Raw genomic sequence first — 16,452 nt, 5'->3', positions numbered from 1 at the left:
TTTTTTTTTTTTTTAATGATTTTGAAATTTGTTCCACATTTTTCTCCCACTCTATCTAGGATCTCCAGTTTTGATCCTTTCTGAGTGGTTGGCGCTGGTGGCCAGGCACCATCTAGTTCTTCTGATTGCAGTGTCATACAGGCTGAGGTTCTCATGGTGCATTAGTCTTTTGGCCTAACTGTTTGCATGTGTCTTTAATTTTCTTCACTCTTCTTTGCTCTAGGAGAGACCAATTATTGCATCTTAGATAGCCTTTCACAAACTTTTAAGACTCTAGTCGCTACTCACCAAAGTAAGATGTAGAACAATATTTTTGTATGCTATGTTGTGCCAATTGAGCTTGATGTCCCCCATGACAATGGTCCCCAAACTGTAGGCCGAGTGACTCACTCTCTAGGTGCTTAATTGTGGCTAAGAAGTTATCCAAACTTTGTCCCTGGTTAGCTTTAAACTGCGTATGGACATTTTTCTATCACATGCAAATACACATGTAGGAATATCATCTGTCAAACCTGTGGGTATATTGCCATTCACCTATCCATACCTGATCTTCTTGCTTGTCTATCTATGTATCCACCTGTAGATGATCAATTTGCTATTACTGATAATGCAGTATTTGCAAAAGATCTTGATAATCCTCCAGTATTTTCACCTGCAAGTTGTTGGGATCTTCAAGCAATTGAGAGAATACATTTAGTTCAATCTGTTCTAAGCTTCCTCCCTCATTGCTCACTGACCTCACACCTGGAACAGCCCTGTGGTGGGGAGCTATTGGGACCTCATACTACACCCCAGAGAGGAAGCAGTGACAGGGCTTGAGAAAGAGGGGCAGAGAAAGAGAGAAGAGGTAGAGAGAAAGAAACTCAAATAAGGAATAGAGCAAAGAAAGGGAAGTTGGTGGAAGAGAGAGTAAGATTCTGATTACATTTTGTCCCACTGTCCTCACATTTTTGAGAATTGATAGAAAGCCCAGGATATTGAGAAATCTGTTCTCCTTCCTGATCCAGCTGGAACCTGTGTAGGCCCTATGGGGTGAGCTGAATTAGATAAGGAAAGTGTTTCTATAGTGGCTCAAGTCCATTTCCAGCTAATGTCAGAGCGGGGAGTTACTACATCAGACACAGCTCTGGGGCTCACTAGTCATATGTCAATGGGAGGCATTCTACTTTGCATTTGCTGTTAGCATAGGAGTGTTGGCTGAGTCCAGCTTCCTGGTGTGACTCCAGCACAGACTGAGATGTCATTACTTTTGAAACAATACACACGCCCATTTCATGACACTAGGTTGAAGCGAAGCTAAAAGCACAAGGACTTAGAAGTGGAAGTCTTAACAGAAACACAATTCATTACTTTTCTCATTGTCTTCCCCTCATATAACAAATTGACCAAGCTTGGACCATTTGTCATAGCAGTCAACATTCTTACTTACTCATTTTTCCATTTGCACTCTGGGGTCCTTGCCAGTGGATCACTAGTTCTTGGCATCACCAGTTTTCTCCGCCTCCTCCCATGGGTCTTCTTTGTTGCTGTTTGATTATTCTGTTTTAATTTTGAGGGCCTCGTAACTCCTGGAGGATGGCCTTCCTTCGGGGAGATGGGGGCTGGGAGCTAAGTTAGACTTGGTGCCTGGCATGGCTGCTAATTACTGCAGGTGCCCGCCTGACTGCTCCACTGGGTGCCTTGCCCACACAGGCAGCTGAGAATGGTGCGCCTGTGTAGCTGCAGGAAGATGCCAATGGCTTTTTAATAGCCGGGGGGCCTCCTCATTCATCTGTGCGTGCTGAGTTTATTTTGCCATTTGTCAAATTCTGGCTCTAGGGGATCTGGGTTCAGAGTGGTTCGGGCTTCAAGATTGATGACCCGAGTGAATGACAGGTCCCCCATCTCCTCTAAACAGTCGGCATTGCCAGTAGGAAGCCCCACAGCCTGCTCATCTCTGAAAGGCCCATTTTTGCACTTCTGCTCAGGTTGGAGATAAAATATTTATTTGGGATCAAACCAATATGACCCAGTCGCCTCCCCACCTGCAGTAGACAGTAAGCAAGCTTCTAAATGAGCATGTGACTTAATGGCTCATTCCAGGTTTCACTTTGCCAAAGGGAGCAAAGTGGGGCCGGGGAGGGGGTTGTGGAAGAAGAAGAAGAATTTCAGTCCTGTGTTTGGAGAATAAGGAGCTCTAGTGGCACAGTGGTTAAAGCATTCAGCTGCTAACTGAAAGGTCAGTAGTTTGAACCTACCCACTGCTTCTCAGGAGAAAGATGAGGCAATCTGCTTCCATACAAATTTACAGCCTTGGAAACCCTATTGTGCAGTTCTACTCTGTCCTATAGGGTCTTTATGAGTCAGGATAGGCTTGATGGCAGTGGGATTTTGGGTTTGGAGAATGGGTATTCCTTGGACAGAGAACAGCTGTTTCTAGGGAGACAGACAATTCCTCCACTGCCATTGTGTTACCTGACATTGAGTTGGCCCCCGCCTTATGCAGATCTCATGCACAAAGGGATGGGATCAGTGTGATCTATGGAGCCTTGTATTGGCTGATTTTTTGGAAGGAAATCACCAGGTCTTTGTTTTCATTCTGGAAATGCCCCTTGAAACCTATTTGGCATCATAGCAACATGCAAGCCTCAGCTGGCAGATGGGTGATGGCTGTGCATGATGTATACTGACTGGGAACTGAACCTCAGTTTCCTGCATGCAAGGCAAGAACTCTACGGCTAAACCACCATTGCCTCCTAAATAGACCTAAAACACACTCAGACTCAAGTAAGGTGCTGAAGTAATAGAGTGTTTGATGGCATAAAACACAATTTTCACAGGCAGGAAAGGGTATTTCATAGAATCTTTAATTTCTAGGCATTGTGAAACCTGAACATTTGCCCAGTACAAACTTTAATGTTTGAATCTCTGCCAGAACATTTCTCCCTGCATTTGTATGCTCCCAGTAATGAGGAAATCACAACTTCTCAAAGCAGATTATTCCCAACTTGAAAGTATTTCTTACACTGAATTGACATTTGTCTCCCTGTAGCTTCTACCCACTGGACCAAGAATATCCTTAGAAACCCACTCAACACATCCATTCCCTCTTCCCCATAATGCCCTTCAGCAGAAAGAAAGTAATTTTGTTTGAGACTTCTCTCCTCCTTGTTAAATCTCTTCGGTGGATCCTTTCATGCCAGCATACAAATAAGTCTAGTGAGATCAGGGGCACAAGTCTCATATGACAAGCTTCTCTTCACCATGGCAGTTGTTGAGGGGTGTTTCTGTGCCTTTCTAACATGTCAGCCCCTCTGCTCATATCCTTTCTAACTTATTCCTGAGAGAGGATGCATTGTCACTTCAACAGGTCAGGTTCCAGGGCACTCAACGGGTCTTGATTTACTAGTAGGTAGGGTTTCTGTGAGTGCAGAGTGCACAGCTTACGTGTGATCTCCCTGTATGGCCACTATAAGGTAAGCAGACAACACAGGACTGTATTCCTCTGGATAGGTTCAACTGTATTCTCTCTCTCTAAACTCCAAATCAAGTCAGACCCAAGCCTACTTTGTTGACCCAGATATCTTAGAATCAGAAGCAAGAGGTCCCACTCTAACTTACATTCTGAGTGTGAGTATGTGTGTGTGTGTGTTCTGTGCACACTTGCACACACTCCACCATGGCTAGAGAAGTCCTACATCAGGGGAATCAGAGACTTGCCCAGCTATGACAAAAGCTGTTCCTTGTTCATCTTGTCATTTTTCCTTGGGAATAACGTCCTGGTTTGAAACCCCACTGCACAGAGATGTTATAACGAGGGCTGTTGTTAGCTACCTTCACGTTGACTCCAGCTCATGGAGACCTTGTATACAACACAGCCAAATGTTGCTTGGTCCTGTATCATCCTCACAATTGCCAACATGTTTGAGTCCATTATTTTGGCTACTATACCAATCCATCTTGCCAAGGGTCCTCCTTCTTCCTCATTAATCCTCTACTTCACCAAACATTATGTCTTCCTCTAGTGACTGATCCCTCCTGACGATATGTCCAAAGCAAGTAAGTTTGTAAGTGCTGTGCTGTAATCTGTAATTTTTTTAAATGGCTAATTTTCTGAAGTAGATTGCCAGGCCTTTCTTCCTAATCTATCTTAGTCTGGAAGCTCCACTGAAACCATTATGGATGACCCTGCTGGTACTGGAAATACTGGTGGCATAGCTTCCAGCATCATAGCAACATGAAAGCCACCACAGTATGACAAACTGACAGATGGGTAGTGGATCAGGAGGGTAGGATTCAGGAATTCTGGGGTCCCTGGCTTATACCTGATAGCACTAAACCTCATACTTCACTTTCCCTATGCCTTTTGAAGGAGCTCGGGTGGCGTAGTGCCTAAGGCACTTGACTGCTAACCAGAAGGCTGGTGGTTCAAACCCACTCCTCAGAGGGATGATTGGACAATCTACTTTCATAGTGATACTGCCTCAGAAACCCAAGGAGGGGTCGCTGTGAGTTGGGTCCAACTTGATGGCACATAACAACAACAACATGCCTCTTGAAGTGTGATGTTGTTGTTGTTATGTGCCGCCGAGTTGGACCTGACTCATAGCAACCCCTCCTTGGGCTTCCGAGGCAATACCACTACGGAAGTAGGTTGCCCCATCTTCCTTCGGAGGAGTGGATTTGAACCACCAGCCTTCTGTTAGAAGTCAAGTGCCTTAGGCACTACACTACCAGAGCTCCCTTGAAGTGTGATGCCCGGAACTAAACTCCAAACCTACCTTGAAAAATAAAGATCCTTTCTCTGTAAACAAGGCAGGGACATCACTGAGGGGCCCATGCCTTACCTGCCAGAGACAGATGAAGAAAGTGTTGCTTGTACCCACTGATCTCTCTCCTCTTTGCCTGGAGGGAGTGGCTAAGATGAGTGATCAATGTGTGCTGAATTTCCTTTCTATCCAGGCTACTGATCTCGGGCAGCTTGGAGAGATTGAATAGGGTGTGCTCAAAGAAATAATGTCCAGAGGTACGCCCACTGAGGTGGAAGCACTTTTTCATCTGAAGGATGAATGATTTGTCCAACCCCATGCCATGGCAGCACAAAGCTGTCATCTTCTGAGCATTTAGTGGAATAAACATTAAAATAATGACAGTGGCTTCTAATGCCAGAAAAGGTGGAATTGAACAATGAGAAGGAATGAAGAAGCAGATAAGGGCTCCTAGAGAGAAAATAGCATTGATGTCTCTAAGTGTTTGGAAGAAAATGTGGCAATATCTACCAAAATTAAAAACATAGCTTCTCTTTGATGCAACAATTCCATTTTTTAGACTTTTTTTTTCTATAGATATACTTGCACACATGGCCAAAGATGTATGTACAAGGATATTAACTGCAGCTTGGTTGGCAATATCCAAGACAAGAAGGCTCATATTTCTAACAGCAGAGGACGGGTTACATCAAATGTGATATATCTGTGTGATGGAATACCATGCAGCCTTGAAAAAAGAATGAGACTGATACAGTTGTACTGAGATGGAGCTATCTCTGAGACATTAAGAAACTGTGTACTTCCATTTTTGTAAAATAAAAAAATCTGAATACAGAAATATGTGCTTTTTATATTTAGTTATTTCTAGAAGGATACACATAAAACTGGAAATACTGCTTACCTCATGTTGTGGGTAGTGATGAGGGAATAAGGAATGAAGAGGAGAGAGGCTTATTGCTCTTTGTTTACAATTTAGCATCATTGAAATTCATTATCATAAGCTTGTACTTTATTTTCAATAAAATACCTCATAATAAAAAAGAAGCATATGCCTTCTGCACATCTGCCAAATGCTAGGCTTCTCATTGACCAGAGATTGATTGAATGCCCATTATTTGCAGCACACTGGAAGAGGGGGAAATGACATAGATCATGTTCATGGAACTTATTGTCTATTTAGGGGAAGGAATATGCACATGTACTTAGTCTACAAGTGAGAGAAGGGGAAAAATGAACCCTGAATAGGGGACTAGAGAAGGATTTCTGAAGCTTTTTGTAAAGTAGTCCAGTTTATCAGACACCTGAAGAAGAGTGGATGGAGGCCAGAACCCAGGTGGAGAGAAGAACATAAACCAAAAGTCAGGGATGGGAAATGTAAAACTATGCTGGGTCACCCTAAATGTACCTATTCATCTGCTTGCTGTATTACTAGAAATACTCTCCTTTGGGTTAAGCCATTGTTTGCTCTCAGGAGCTTTTGTAAGAATGCAACTTCTGATTAAGATATGAGAAGACAGATTCACTAGTGGAGTGCTAGTAAACCAGATGTCTGAGGAAAGGAGAAAAGAAAAGAAAAAGTCAGATTTGCAGCATTGGTCAATTTCTATGGTGTAAATACTCCCACAGTCTGTTGCAATACCAACATAGATTGGCAGCTGGGAAGAGTTACCCATAATTTGTTCTCTGAAGTCTGAACAAGCTCACTGCAGCACACCATTGAATGAAATAGAATCTTTGTGGTGAATTACAGTCTTAAAGTATCAGAGCTAGAAGGAACATTAAAAGGAATTTAAAATGAAGCTTCCTCATAGGTGAAGAAATTAAAGTGTTTGCAAGAGATCAGAGGAAGTGGCAGAGGTGGGACATTATTTTCTACTTCTTAGCTTGGTGCAATTTCTACTTTCCCTGGAAATCACTAATGCACTAGAGGGAAGAGAACATGGGATGATACAGCATTGGTGGAGTAAGAAGTCATAAAGGAAAGGAGAGGGCTAGTTCATGGAGAGTAGAGGTGGGTAAAGTTCCAGAAAGGGTCTTGCCCAGCAGGCAGGTGTGTGCTGAAAGGCATACGGAAGGACCATGGTGGGGAGGGAAGGACAGCCAGAGGAAGTTTTGGGAGGAGGGCTTGGAAGACAAAATTCCCAACTTCACAGTTTTGTTCAGGAATGACTTCTTTCTAGAACAGGAACTTTGTGAGCTGACCTGATATATGGAAAAGAAAATTGGGCTAATTCCATCCCCATCCTTGATGATCTGTGTGTACTTGGGCAAGTCATTTCCTCTCTGCAGGGTTCGGAGCTTTCCCCCTTAGGTTAATCCTTGTCAGGAGAGTGATGGATGATTTCCCAGGACCCCAGGACCCTTCCAGTGTAATGATTTCTATGTCTGTGAATCTGAATGCTCACTGAAGAAACCCCAACAGCCATCAAACACGTGATGAAGGTATTCATTTCCTAACACTATTGTAAAAAAAAAAAAAAAACTAAACAAAAAACCTACCACAAACTGCATGGCTTAGAAGAACAGAAATTTACTGTCTCCTAGTTTTGGAAGCTAGGAGTCCAAATCCGTGTGTTGGCTGAGCCATGATCCTTCTGAGGCCTTGAGGGGAAGATTCTTTCTTGTCTGTCCCAGCTTTGGGGATGTTCCTTGGCTTGTAGATGCATCTTTACTTGGCCATTTTTCCTCTATCTGTCTCTCTGTGTCTCTTCTCTTTCATGAGGACACCACTCAAATTGGATTAGGACTCACCACATTTCAGTACGACCTCATGTTAATTTAACTGATAACATGTTTTTTCGAAGACTATTTTCAAACAAGATCATGTTCACAGGCACTAGCAGTTAGGACTTTAACACATCTTTTTTGGGGAACACAATTCAATCCATAACAGGGATAAAACTGGAGCAGCAAGGTGGGCTTTCTCATTTATTTTTTACCCAATTTGGGAGAAACAAAGAGAATCAGAGCAACAGAGGGCAAAAGAATGGTTTGTTTTTGTGAGTGGGGCCAGGGAGTGGAAGATGGATTAGGGAAAAAAAGGACAGAGAATCCTCTTTATTATGTCATACATTTAAAACATGTGACAGTCTATGCTGAAAGCTCTTTAGTGGAGAGCCATTGCCTTCTGGCAAGGTCCAAGTTCCTTTGCGTGATTACAGGGGGCTCCATTCACTGCCTTTGCCTACCTTCACAACCTCCTCTCCTGAGTCCTTCCGGACTCCCACATCACACAGGTAATGCTCCTGGAACACAGCAATGTTTGCCAGCACCCTGCAAGTTTGGGTTCCCCAGTCTTTGCACGGACCACTGCCCCCCATAGCTGCTTGGCAAATGTCTATTCATTCTTCAAAATCCTCTTCCAGCATTTCAACATTTTTCCTTAAGCCTGACTTATAAGACAGCCTCTCCCTGACCTGCCAATAGTGAGAGACGATCACTTCCTCCCCTGAGCTGCTGTTTCTGTGTGCAGGGCACTTTAATGGCAATAGGGCAATTTCCTTGCATGTTCTGTTTATCTCTCTGCAGCTTCCTGTGAGCTCCTCAAGGGCAGGAAACGATGATGACAAGGTGAGCTGATGTCTGGCTTCCAGATACTGGTAAAGCCAGGGAAGGAGAAGGGGACAGCAGCTAATTCTCTAGCCCCCTTTCCTCCACTACTCCCAAGACTCCACCCTGAGAGAGCAAGAGACAGACAGAGAGAGAGAGAGAGAGGGAGAGAGAGAGGAGAGAGAGAGAGGGAGAGAGAGAGAGAGAGGGAGAGAGAGAGGAGAGAGAGAGAGAGAGGAGAGAGAGGAGAGAGAGGGAGAGAGAGAGAGAAAGAGAAGTTGGAGCGTACCAGTGGCAGGCTAGGACTCTCTTACTGAAGGCAGACTAGGAGTGCTAATCTGACAAGTCTCTCATACTGTTTTTAGCTGAGCCCCTGAGGGAAACTGAACACTCGGATAGGGTAGGAAGGTTGTAATATGTTGTAGAGCTAGGTAAATGAAAGCCTGCTCCAGGGAGGATCCATGCTATGCTCCAATAAAGTCACCCAACTCTCTGGGGAGAAGGGCCCTTCCCCAGCTCCCATACAAATCCAGTCCCCTGCTAAAGGCTGAAGTGGATGCTGTGATGTGCCACCTAAGTCTGCCTTCAGCACTGAATGATTTCCTTTCCCCTCTTAGCCTCAATGGTTAAGTGTCTGGTAACTGAAAGGTTAGCAGTTTGAATCCACTCAGCAGCTCTGAGGGAGAGACCTGGTCATCTGCTCCTGAAATATTAGAGCCTGGAAAACCCCCATGGGTTTGTTGAAAATCGACTCCACGGCACCTAACAACAACTTCTTTTCCTTCTTTCTCAATAAATGCTAATTTCCAGCAAGTACACTAATAAACTTCCCCCATACTAATTTCCATCTCAGAGTTGGTTTTTAAGGGACTCAACCTACAAGGGTAATGTAGCCACTGTTAAGGGCTACTAAAATGAGCAGACTGGTTGAAGTTGGTATGTCTGGGCACAGTGGTAGGAACTGAGACTGCAGGGTAACCAGGACAGCCACAGGGAGGACTGAGACTGACGGATGTCATAAGTGGTGGGAGCCCCAGACACCAAGCAGTGCCTTGCCACGGCCATCCGAGATGAATTTAGTGCAGTTGAGATGTGGCAGTAGGAGTGGGTCGCAATTCTGGAATAAACACTGGTAAAGGGCTCACCAGCCGGGTACTGTCCCAAAGGGTATTCTTAACTGAGTTGGAATCAGCTCCATGGTAATTAACAGTAACACATTAGCCTCACCTGAGTGCTTTGCAAAAATACTGATTCTAGAACCCCACTTTAAGAGATGATTACTTGATGGGTCTGGGATGAGACTGGGGGCCTTGGCATGTTATAAATATTCCCTGGGAGATTTTAATGCCCAATTAGGGTTAAGAACTACTGGTGTGAAAGAAAAACAATACACTCTGGAAGCGGATGGAGTTGAATTTGGATCCTGGTCTTACTAGTGGTTAGGGAAATTTAGGATGCTAGTTAATTTCTCTGAACTTCTATTTTCTTATCTTTAAAATCATGTGAAGAATACAGATTTCATAGAAATGCTGTAGTAAAGGTGACATGGAAATAGTAATAACCATGATGGTGATAATAACCTCTAATCCAGCTACTATCATGATCAGTTTCACTATTGGTATTCATACTTGGTCTTTTGCTCCCCTCTCCCCCCATCCCCCATGGTATCATGCCATATAGTAAACTTTTCCTCCTTAGTCCCTGCCCCTTTATGGGGGAATCCTCTTTCCTTATCTTCATTACAGCTACCCAAAGTCTAGCAAACTATGGGTGTAGCTGCTGAATGGAAAAACAATGACTGTCTTGGGGTTGACCAGATAACACTGGCATCAGTGATCATGCTCCTGTTTGTATGCAGAATAACACATACAGCTACTCAGTCCTTCAAGATGACACTGCCAGGTGTGTGGCTGCTGCGTGAGAAAACTAAGCAGGGGAGGTGTTGCTCACACTCAGGGAAACCAACAAGGCCTGGGATGTTTAAATGCCTTCTCCAGAATTTTAGCATGTGGCTTTGGCCATATCCTTTATCCTCTCCTTTTGCCTCCTCTTCTTTCTCTGTAAAATGTGAGTTGCTGATCTGGATAAATGGCAATTCTGTTCAGTTCGGTGCCACAGGTTCTGTCCCCACCCCCCACCCCCCAGGAGATGTCTTGGGGCCATAGACTCCAATGGGCACAGGCCAAGGCTCTGTGGGACACCACTTCAAAGCAAGGGGCCTGAGAGTCTGTCTGTCCTGGCTGCTACCCCTTTCCTAGTGCCCCCCACCCTAGCTCCCCACTCAAGGGGTTATAAGTTTCCCCATTTCTCCTCCTGCCATCTAGAACTTTAAATAGCCTCCAGCTCACTATGTGGCTGCCAGAAGTTGTAATTAAATAATGTCCAGCTGTCAGAAAAGCTGTTATAAATGGTCTTTTCGTCTGCACCACTGTCTGGGAAGCCAGGAAGGAGGGAAACCAGAGGGTTATAAATACGAAGGACAGAATTTCAGCGGGAAACTGGGGGCAACAGTTTTTAGGGACCCTGAAAACCAGTGGAGGGATTTAAAACATAAATAGTCCATGGAGGGGCCCCCAGTCCTGGCTTCGTGGCTCAAATTGTACATAGGGTAATGTGAAAAGGATTTGGGAAGCTGATGTCCCTATCGGGAGCTGACTCTTCTAGGCTGCAATTAACATCACCTTTAAAATCCAGACGTGAAAGTAAAAAGGGCAGGGTGAGCGCTGACAAACCAGGAAGAATTCTCAGATCAACTTTCTTTATTTTCTCTCTTCTTTCCTTTCTTCCTTCCTTATTCTCTTACAACAAGCACTCTTGACTCTATTGTATTTGAGAGCTTCTTTAACCTGAGGAATATGGGAAAGGAAACTGCAGTGCTAGACACTTTACGTACATGATTCCACTAACTTTCACAGCACACTTTGGTAATGATCATTATACCCAGTATTATACCCAATATTGCAGATGAGGAAACTGAGACCCTTGGAGATTAAATGACTTCTCCAAGTCATACATTCATTACAGTAATGAAAAGACCTGGGGGTTAGAAGTCCGTTAGACTCACCATGAGAGAAAAGGTTTGGTCTGTTTTGTGTGTTGTCTTGCACGGTACCTGGGACATAGGGACCTTGAGAAATATTTGTGGAAGGAAGAAAGGAAAGGAGAGAAGGAAGAAAGGGGATCCCAATTCAGTTCCATTGGACTAAAACCCATGCGTTTTGTGTGTGTGTGCTTTGGGTGCAAATTTACAGAGCAGAATTTGTTTTACATTCAACAGTTCATGGACATTTGATTTCATGCCCCAATTACCATCCCCATCCCTAGCCCACTCTCCTTCCCTCCCTTCCCTTTGATGCCCCCCCATGCCCTCCTTAATTCTGCACTCCTGTCCCTCCAGCTGTCCTTCTATGTGAATTGCTGCCCCTCTGGTGTCCCATGGCTGACTGCACTGAAGGGTGTATCTCCATAGGGTAGGAGGGTGCATCATCCTGAGTTGAGTGTTCTGCATGTAAGTCTTTCTACTATTGGGCTGAGGGTCGTCCTCAGGAGTGAGTCCTATCCCAAGCCCAAAGGGTATCCCAGGTAAAACCCATGCTCTACTATCACGGCATGTTGTCTCTGAAGACAGGCAAGTATAAGACAGAGAAATGTATAAGATACATTTATTTTATTCTATAAAATAAAAAAAGGTAAAGAGGTTGTTAAAATATCCACAAAAATAACTTGGTTAGGAAGTAGAAAATTTGTTTCAAGGATCATATATGAGAGGTGGAGGAAGAAGGCTATGGTTGTTCAGAGAAAGGTAGACTCAGCTTCAGGAATGAGGGAGTTTCATGGAGGAGTCAGAATTTGAGGGTTAAAGGATGAGTAGAATTTGGGTGTGGAGAGATGGAGGGCAGGGAATGCTGATCAGACAGAAGGGATGAAAGAGAAACATGGATGACCTGCCACGGAGGAGATAGACCAACGGTCAGGGCATCTGGGAACCACCAGGATTAGAATCCAAGCCTGCATGGTGTCCTGGTGAGTCTCCTGGGTTTCCAAAGGTGTTAACTGGGCAGTAGAGTCCTTCCTGCCGTGGGTGAGTGAAGGGTGCTTAGGGCAAAGGAAATCCACAGTGAGTGAGCCTGAGGCTGTGAGTGTGTGTATATGTGTGTACATGTACACATACATGCTGAGATGGGTAGCTGGTGTTTTCTTCTAAATTTAGGTGCCATGAGGCCAAAGTGAAAATGTATCTGTTTCCTGAGTGGGGGTCTATCAAGTTCCATCTGGACATTTCCAGAGATTTGTTGACAGACTTTGTAGCAAAAAAGGTGCTGAGTGGCTTCCAGGATGGGCATCTCTTGCTGGAAAGAGGATTTTGATCTTGGCCTGCCCTGGTAGTTGGGGTCAGGTGTGGTACCAACAAAGGTGGTTTTGGGCATAAGAAATACAGCAAAGAGACTTGGGAGCTGGAGGAAGCTCGTCAAGGACAAGGCCTCTGACTTTACTTCTGCTCTTCAAATGTCCCCCAGCATCCTGAAACCTGCCACTCCTAGAAGCACAGGGCACCTGGCCTGGTACCTGGGAACAGTGAAGGCTTGTTGAGGCTGTTGTTGAGCTGTTACTCCTTTGTGCTGACATCTCCTGGGAGCAGCAAGAACCCAGGTCACAGGCACAAATAGTACAATCATTTTGGGGCTCATTAAATTATTATAGCCAGTGCACTTTACCTCTGTGGATAAGCAGTCTGGCAGCATCCCCACAGGTCAAATGGAAGCTCACAGGACCATTTAAAGAGACATGGTTACTCATGGTGAGAAGGCCTGAGGTGGAAAGATTCAAGGTTACCTTGATAGGAGCCCTTTCTACCATAGCACAAGAGCCCAGACAGAGGCAACCATTGCTTTCTGGTGAGGTGGTAACCCCCTGACCACAGCAGACACTTGGCTTTTCCACTGATGGGGAGAAGTTGGAGCCAGTTTTATAGTGTGCAGTGTAGACCATTCTCCATACGATGGGATTCCAGGTTGAGTGAGGTGGGGATTTGGAATTGAGTACATTGGCCATGATGAACCCAGACATTTTTCCTCTTAACTTCCTTGGGTGGCCTCGGGCACCTCTAGAAATGTCCTTGGGCATCAATTTTCTCATTCACAAACATCCATTCAATTAGCACTTTGGGAGCACCTACTTTGTGCCAAGTGTTGTGCTGGGGGGTGGAGGGGTGAGCAGCAGAAAAAAAGATATGATCCCTGCCCCCCTGGAACTTTCAGTCTAGTGGAAGTGAAGGAGCAATCACACAAGTAAATGCATTATTATATATTGTAACAAATACTATAAAGGAAAAGAACAGAGTGCCATGGAGACACTTGAGGCTACTATTTTAGTTACCATGTAGTGGATAAGGCATTTGGCTGCTAACCACAAAGTCAGCAGTTCAAACCTACCAGCTGCTCCATGGAAGGAAGATGGGAAAATCTACTTCCATAAAGATTTACATCCTCGGAAACCCAATGGGGATCGCTATGAGTCAGAATCAACTCAGTGGCAATGAGTTTGGTTTTATTTGGAGTGCAGCTGTAACAGAAATACCACAAATGGGTGGTGGCTTTAAGAAGCAGAAATTTATTTTCTTACAGTTTGGGAGGCTAGAAGTCCTAGTTCAGGGCATCGGCTCGAGGGGAAGGCTTTCTCCCTCTGCTGGCTGTGGGGAAGGTCCTTCCTTGGCTCCTTGGTAACCTGCATGTTACGTAGCATCTCTCTTCCTCCATTTCTTTTTGTGCTTGCTTAATCTCTCTTGCTTGCTTAATCTACTCCTTTGTATCTCAAAAGACATTGATTTAAGGCACACCTTACACTAATACTGCCCCATTGACATAACAAAGAAAACTCAGTGCCAAGTAACATTGTAAGCATAGATATAGGACTTAGGATTCACAATACACACACACACAAACACACACACACACACACACACATATATATATAGGAGCTCTGGTAGCATAGCGCCTAAGGCACTTGACTGCTAACCAGAAGGCTGGCAGTTCAAACCCACCAGCCACTCCTCGGAAGGAAGGTTGGGCAATTCTACTTCTGTAGTGATACTGTCTTGGAGACCCAAGGAGGGGTCGCTATGAGTCGGGGCCGACTCGACGGCAAATAACAACAAATATATATATATATTGAGGGGGATCACAATTCAATCCATAATATCTGGGGAACCAGCGATGACCTCTTTGAGGAAGTGACTTTTAGCTGATACTTGAAGGGTAATTATGCATTGTCTGAGTCAGTTTTGGAGAAAGAGTTTGTGCAAATGTCCTGAGGAGGGCAATAGATTAGTATGTTCTAGGACCTGAAGTTAGGCTGTGGCCAGAATGCAGTAAGCAAAGGGAAAGTGGAGTGACATGAGGCTGGGAGCCTGGATGAAGAGTGGGGCCAATTGTGCAGAAGCCCATCAGCCATGAGAAGGATTGGCCTTTACCCCATGACTGCTGTGGGCCTATTGCTCTATTTTAAGTAGGAGTGTGAAAAAATAAACAAGAGATGAAAAAAATAACAACCACCATCACAAAACTATTTTGGCCTTCATACAGGGGAATAAAAGAAGAAGGAGAAGAAGACTTGAACAAGTATTTTCACATTGCAGAGTCTACTCCATGGGAGTAGTCTGCTAGGAGAACAAAGAATTATGTATAAAAATATTTATTATAGTTGAAAAGACTCTGACTGTTGTGTAAAGAGAAGAACCTGCTGCCGTTGAGTCAATTCTGACTCATAGTGGCCCTATAGAACAGAGTAGAACTGTCCCATAGGGCTTCCAAGGCTATAAGTCTTTATAGAAGCAGACAGCCTCATCTTTCTCCCTTGGAGCAGCTGGTGGGTTCAAACTACTGAACTTCTGGTTAGCAGCCAAATACTTTAACCACTGTACCACTAATAAGCTGTGCCTGCTTCAGAATCAAATGGAAAGAGTGTGAAAGGATTGTGTAGTTGGTAATGTGGAGTACATGTTTGAGAGGGACTTCAAACTTCCCCCTTCCACCAGCCTTTCCCAACAGCCCCTAAAATACTGATTAGTCCAAGAAATTAAAGCTTTGAATCTATTAAAAGAGAAATGCCCCAGGGAGGGTAACACTTTGAGTTAGACAAGACAAAGACAGGGCCTCACCCTCAAAGGAACTGGAAACAGTGATGCTCAGCCCTGGCTTCCTGGGTGGCACAAAAGGTTAGGCAGTTGACTACCAACTTAAAGGTTGAGAGTTCAAACCCATCCAGAGGTACATTGGAAGAAAGGCCTGTCATCTGGTTCTAGATCACAACATGGGTTCATCATGAGTAGGAATCTTCTCAGCGGCAACTGGTTTGATTTAGGTTTTGATATGGTAGTCAGCCTCCAACATGGCCCTCAAACATCCTCATCTCCTGGCATACAAGCCCCTCTGCAGCCCCTCCACACTAAATGGGACTGTCCTGTTAACCAGTAGGATATTGTGGAAATGATGGCATGTGGCTTCCAAGGCTAGGTCATAAAAGACACTGTGGCTTTTGTCTTGCTTTCTCTACTTGGATCACTTGCTCTGGGAAAAGCCAACTATTATGTTGTGACAATACTCAAGTAGACGTATGTATGAAAAGGCCAATGTGGCAATTAACAGAGGCCTTCCACCAACAGCTATGTAAAAGAATCAACTTGGAGACAGACCCTTTAGCCCTAGCCAATGTTTTGTCTGCAATCTCATGAGAGACTATGAGCTAGGACTACCCAGCCAAATGGCTCGTAAATTCCTGATTCATAAACTGTGACAATATATGTTTATTGTTTTAAGCCATTAATTTTTGGAATATGTGTTATACAATAATAGATAACTGATATGTCTGGGGAGTTTTCAAGAATACTGATGCTCAAGTCCCATCTTCAGAGATTCTGATACATCTGGCCTGGGATAATGCATGCATGGATATGTTTAAAACCCCTCATCTAGGACTCTAATGTGCAGCTAGGATTTGAGAAACACTTTTCTAGAGTATCAGGTAGGTCAATAGAACAGGGGTACAGGGTACCTGTTGCTATTGAGTCAGTTCTGACTCATAGCGACCCTATAGGGACAGAGTAGAACTGCCCCATAGTGTTTCTAAGGCTTTAGATCTTTATAGAAGCAGACAGCCA

At 44.3% G+C, this 16,452-nt stretch overlaps 1 protein-coding gene across 1 annotated transcript in view; it reads right to left on the bottom strand.

Moving 5' to 3' along the window:
• Positions 1-8,068, bottom strand: part of LOC103194004 (acid-sensing ion channel 2) — a 583,672-nt gene extending 575,604 nt beyond the window's left edge. The window contains exon 1 of the mRNA XM_007937325.2: positions 7,937-8,068. Within this exon, the coding sequence (XP_007935516.2) occupies positions 7,937-8,068 (132 nt within the window). The remainder of the gene's footprint in view (positions 1-7,936) is intronic.
• Positions 8,069-16,452: the final 8,384 nt, after the last annotated feature.

Source organism: Orycteropus afer, unplaced genomic scaffold (genome assembly GCF_000298275.1).
Source record: "Orycteropus afer afer isolate SDZICR_OR568_19922 unplaced genomic scaffold, OryAfe1.0 scaffold00042, whole genome shotgun sequence".
NCBI classification, from domain to species: Eukaryota; Metazoa; Chordata; class Mammalia; order Tubulidentata; family Orycteropodidae; genus Orycteropus; species Orycteropus afer.
Note: the sequence above shows the minus strand (reverse complement) of the source record. Positions and strands in the feature narration are given on the sequence as shown.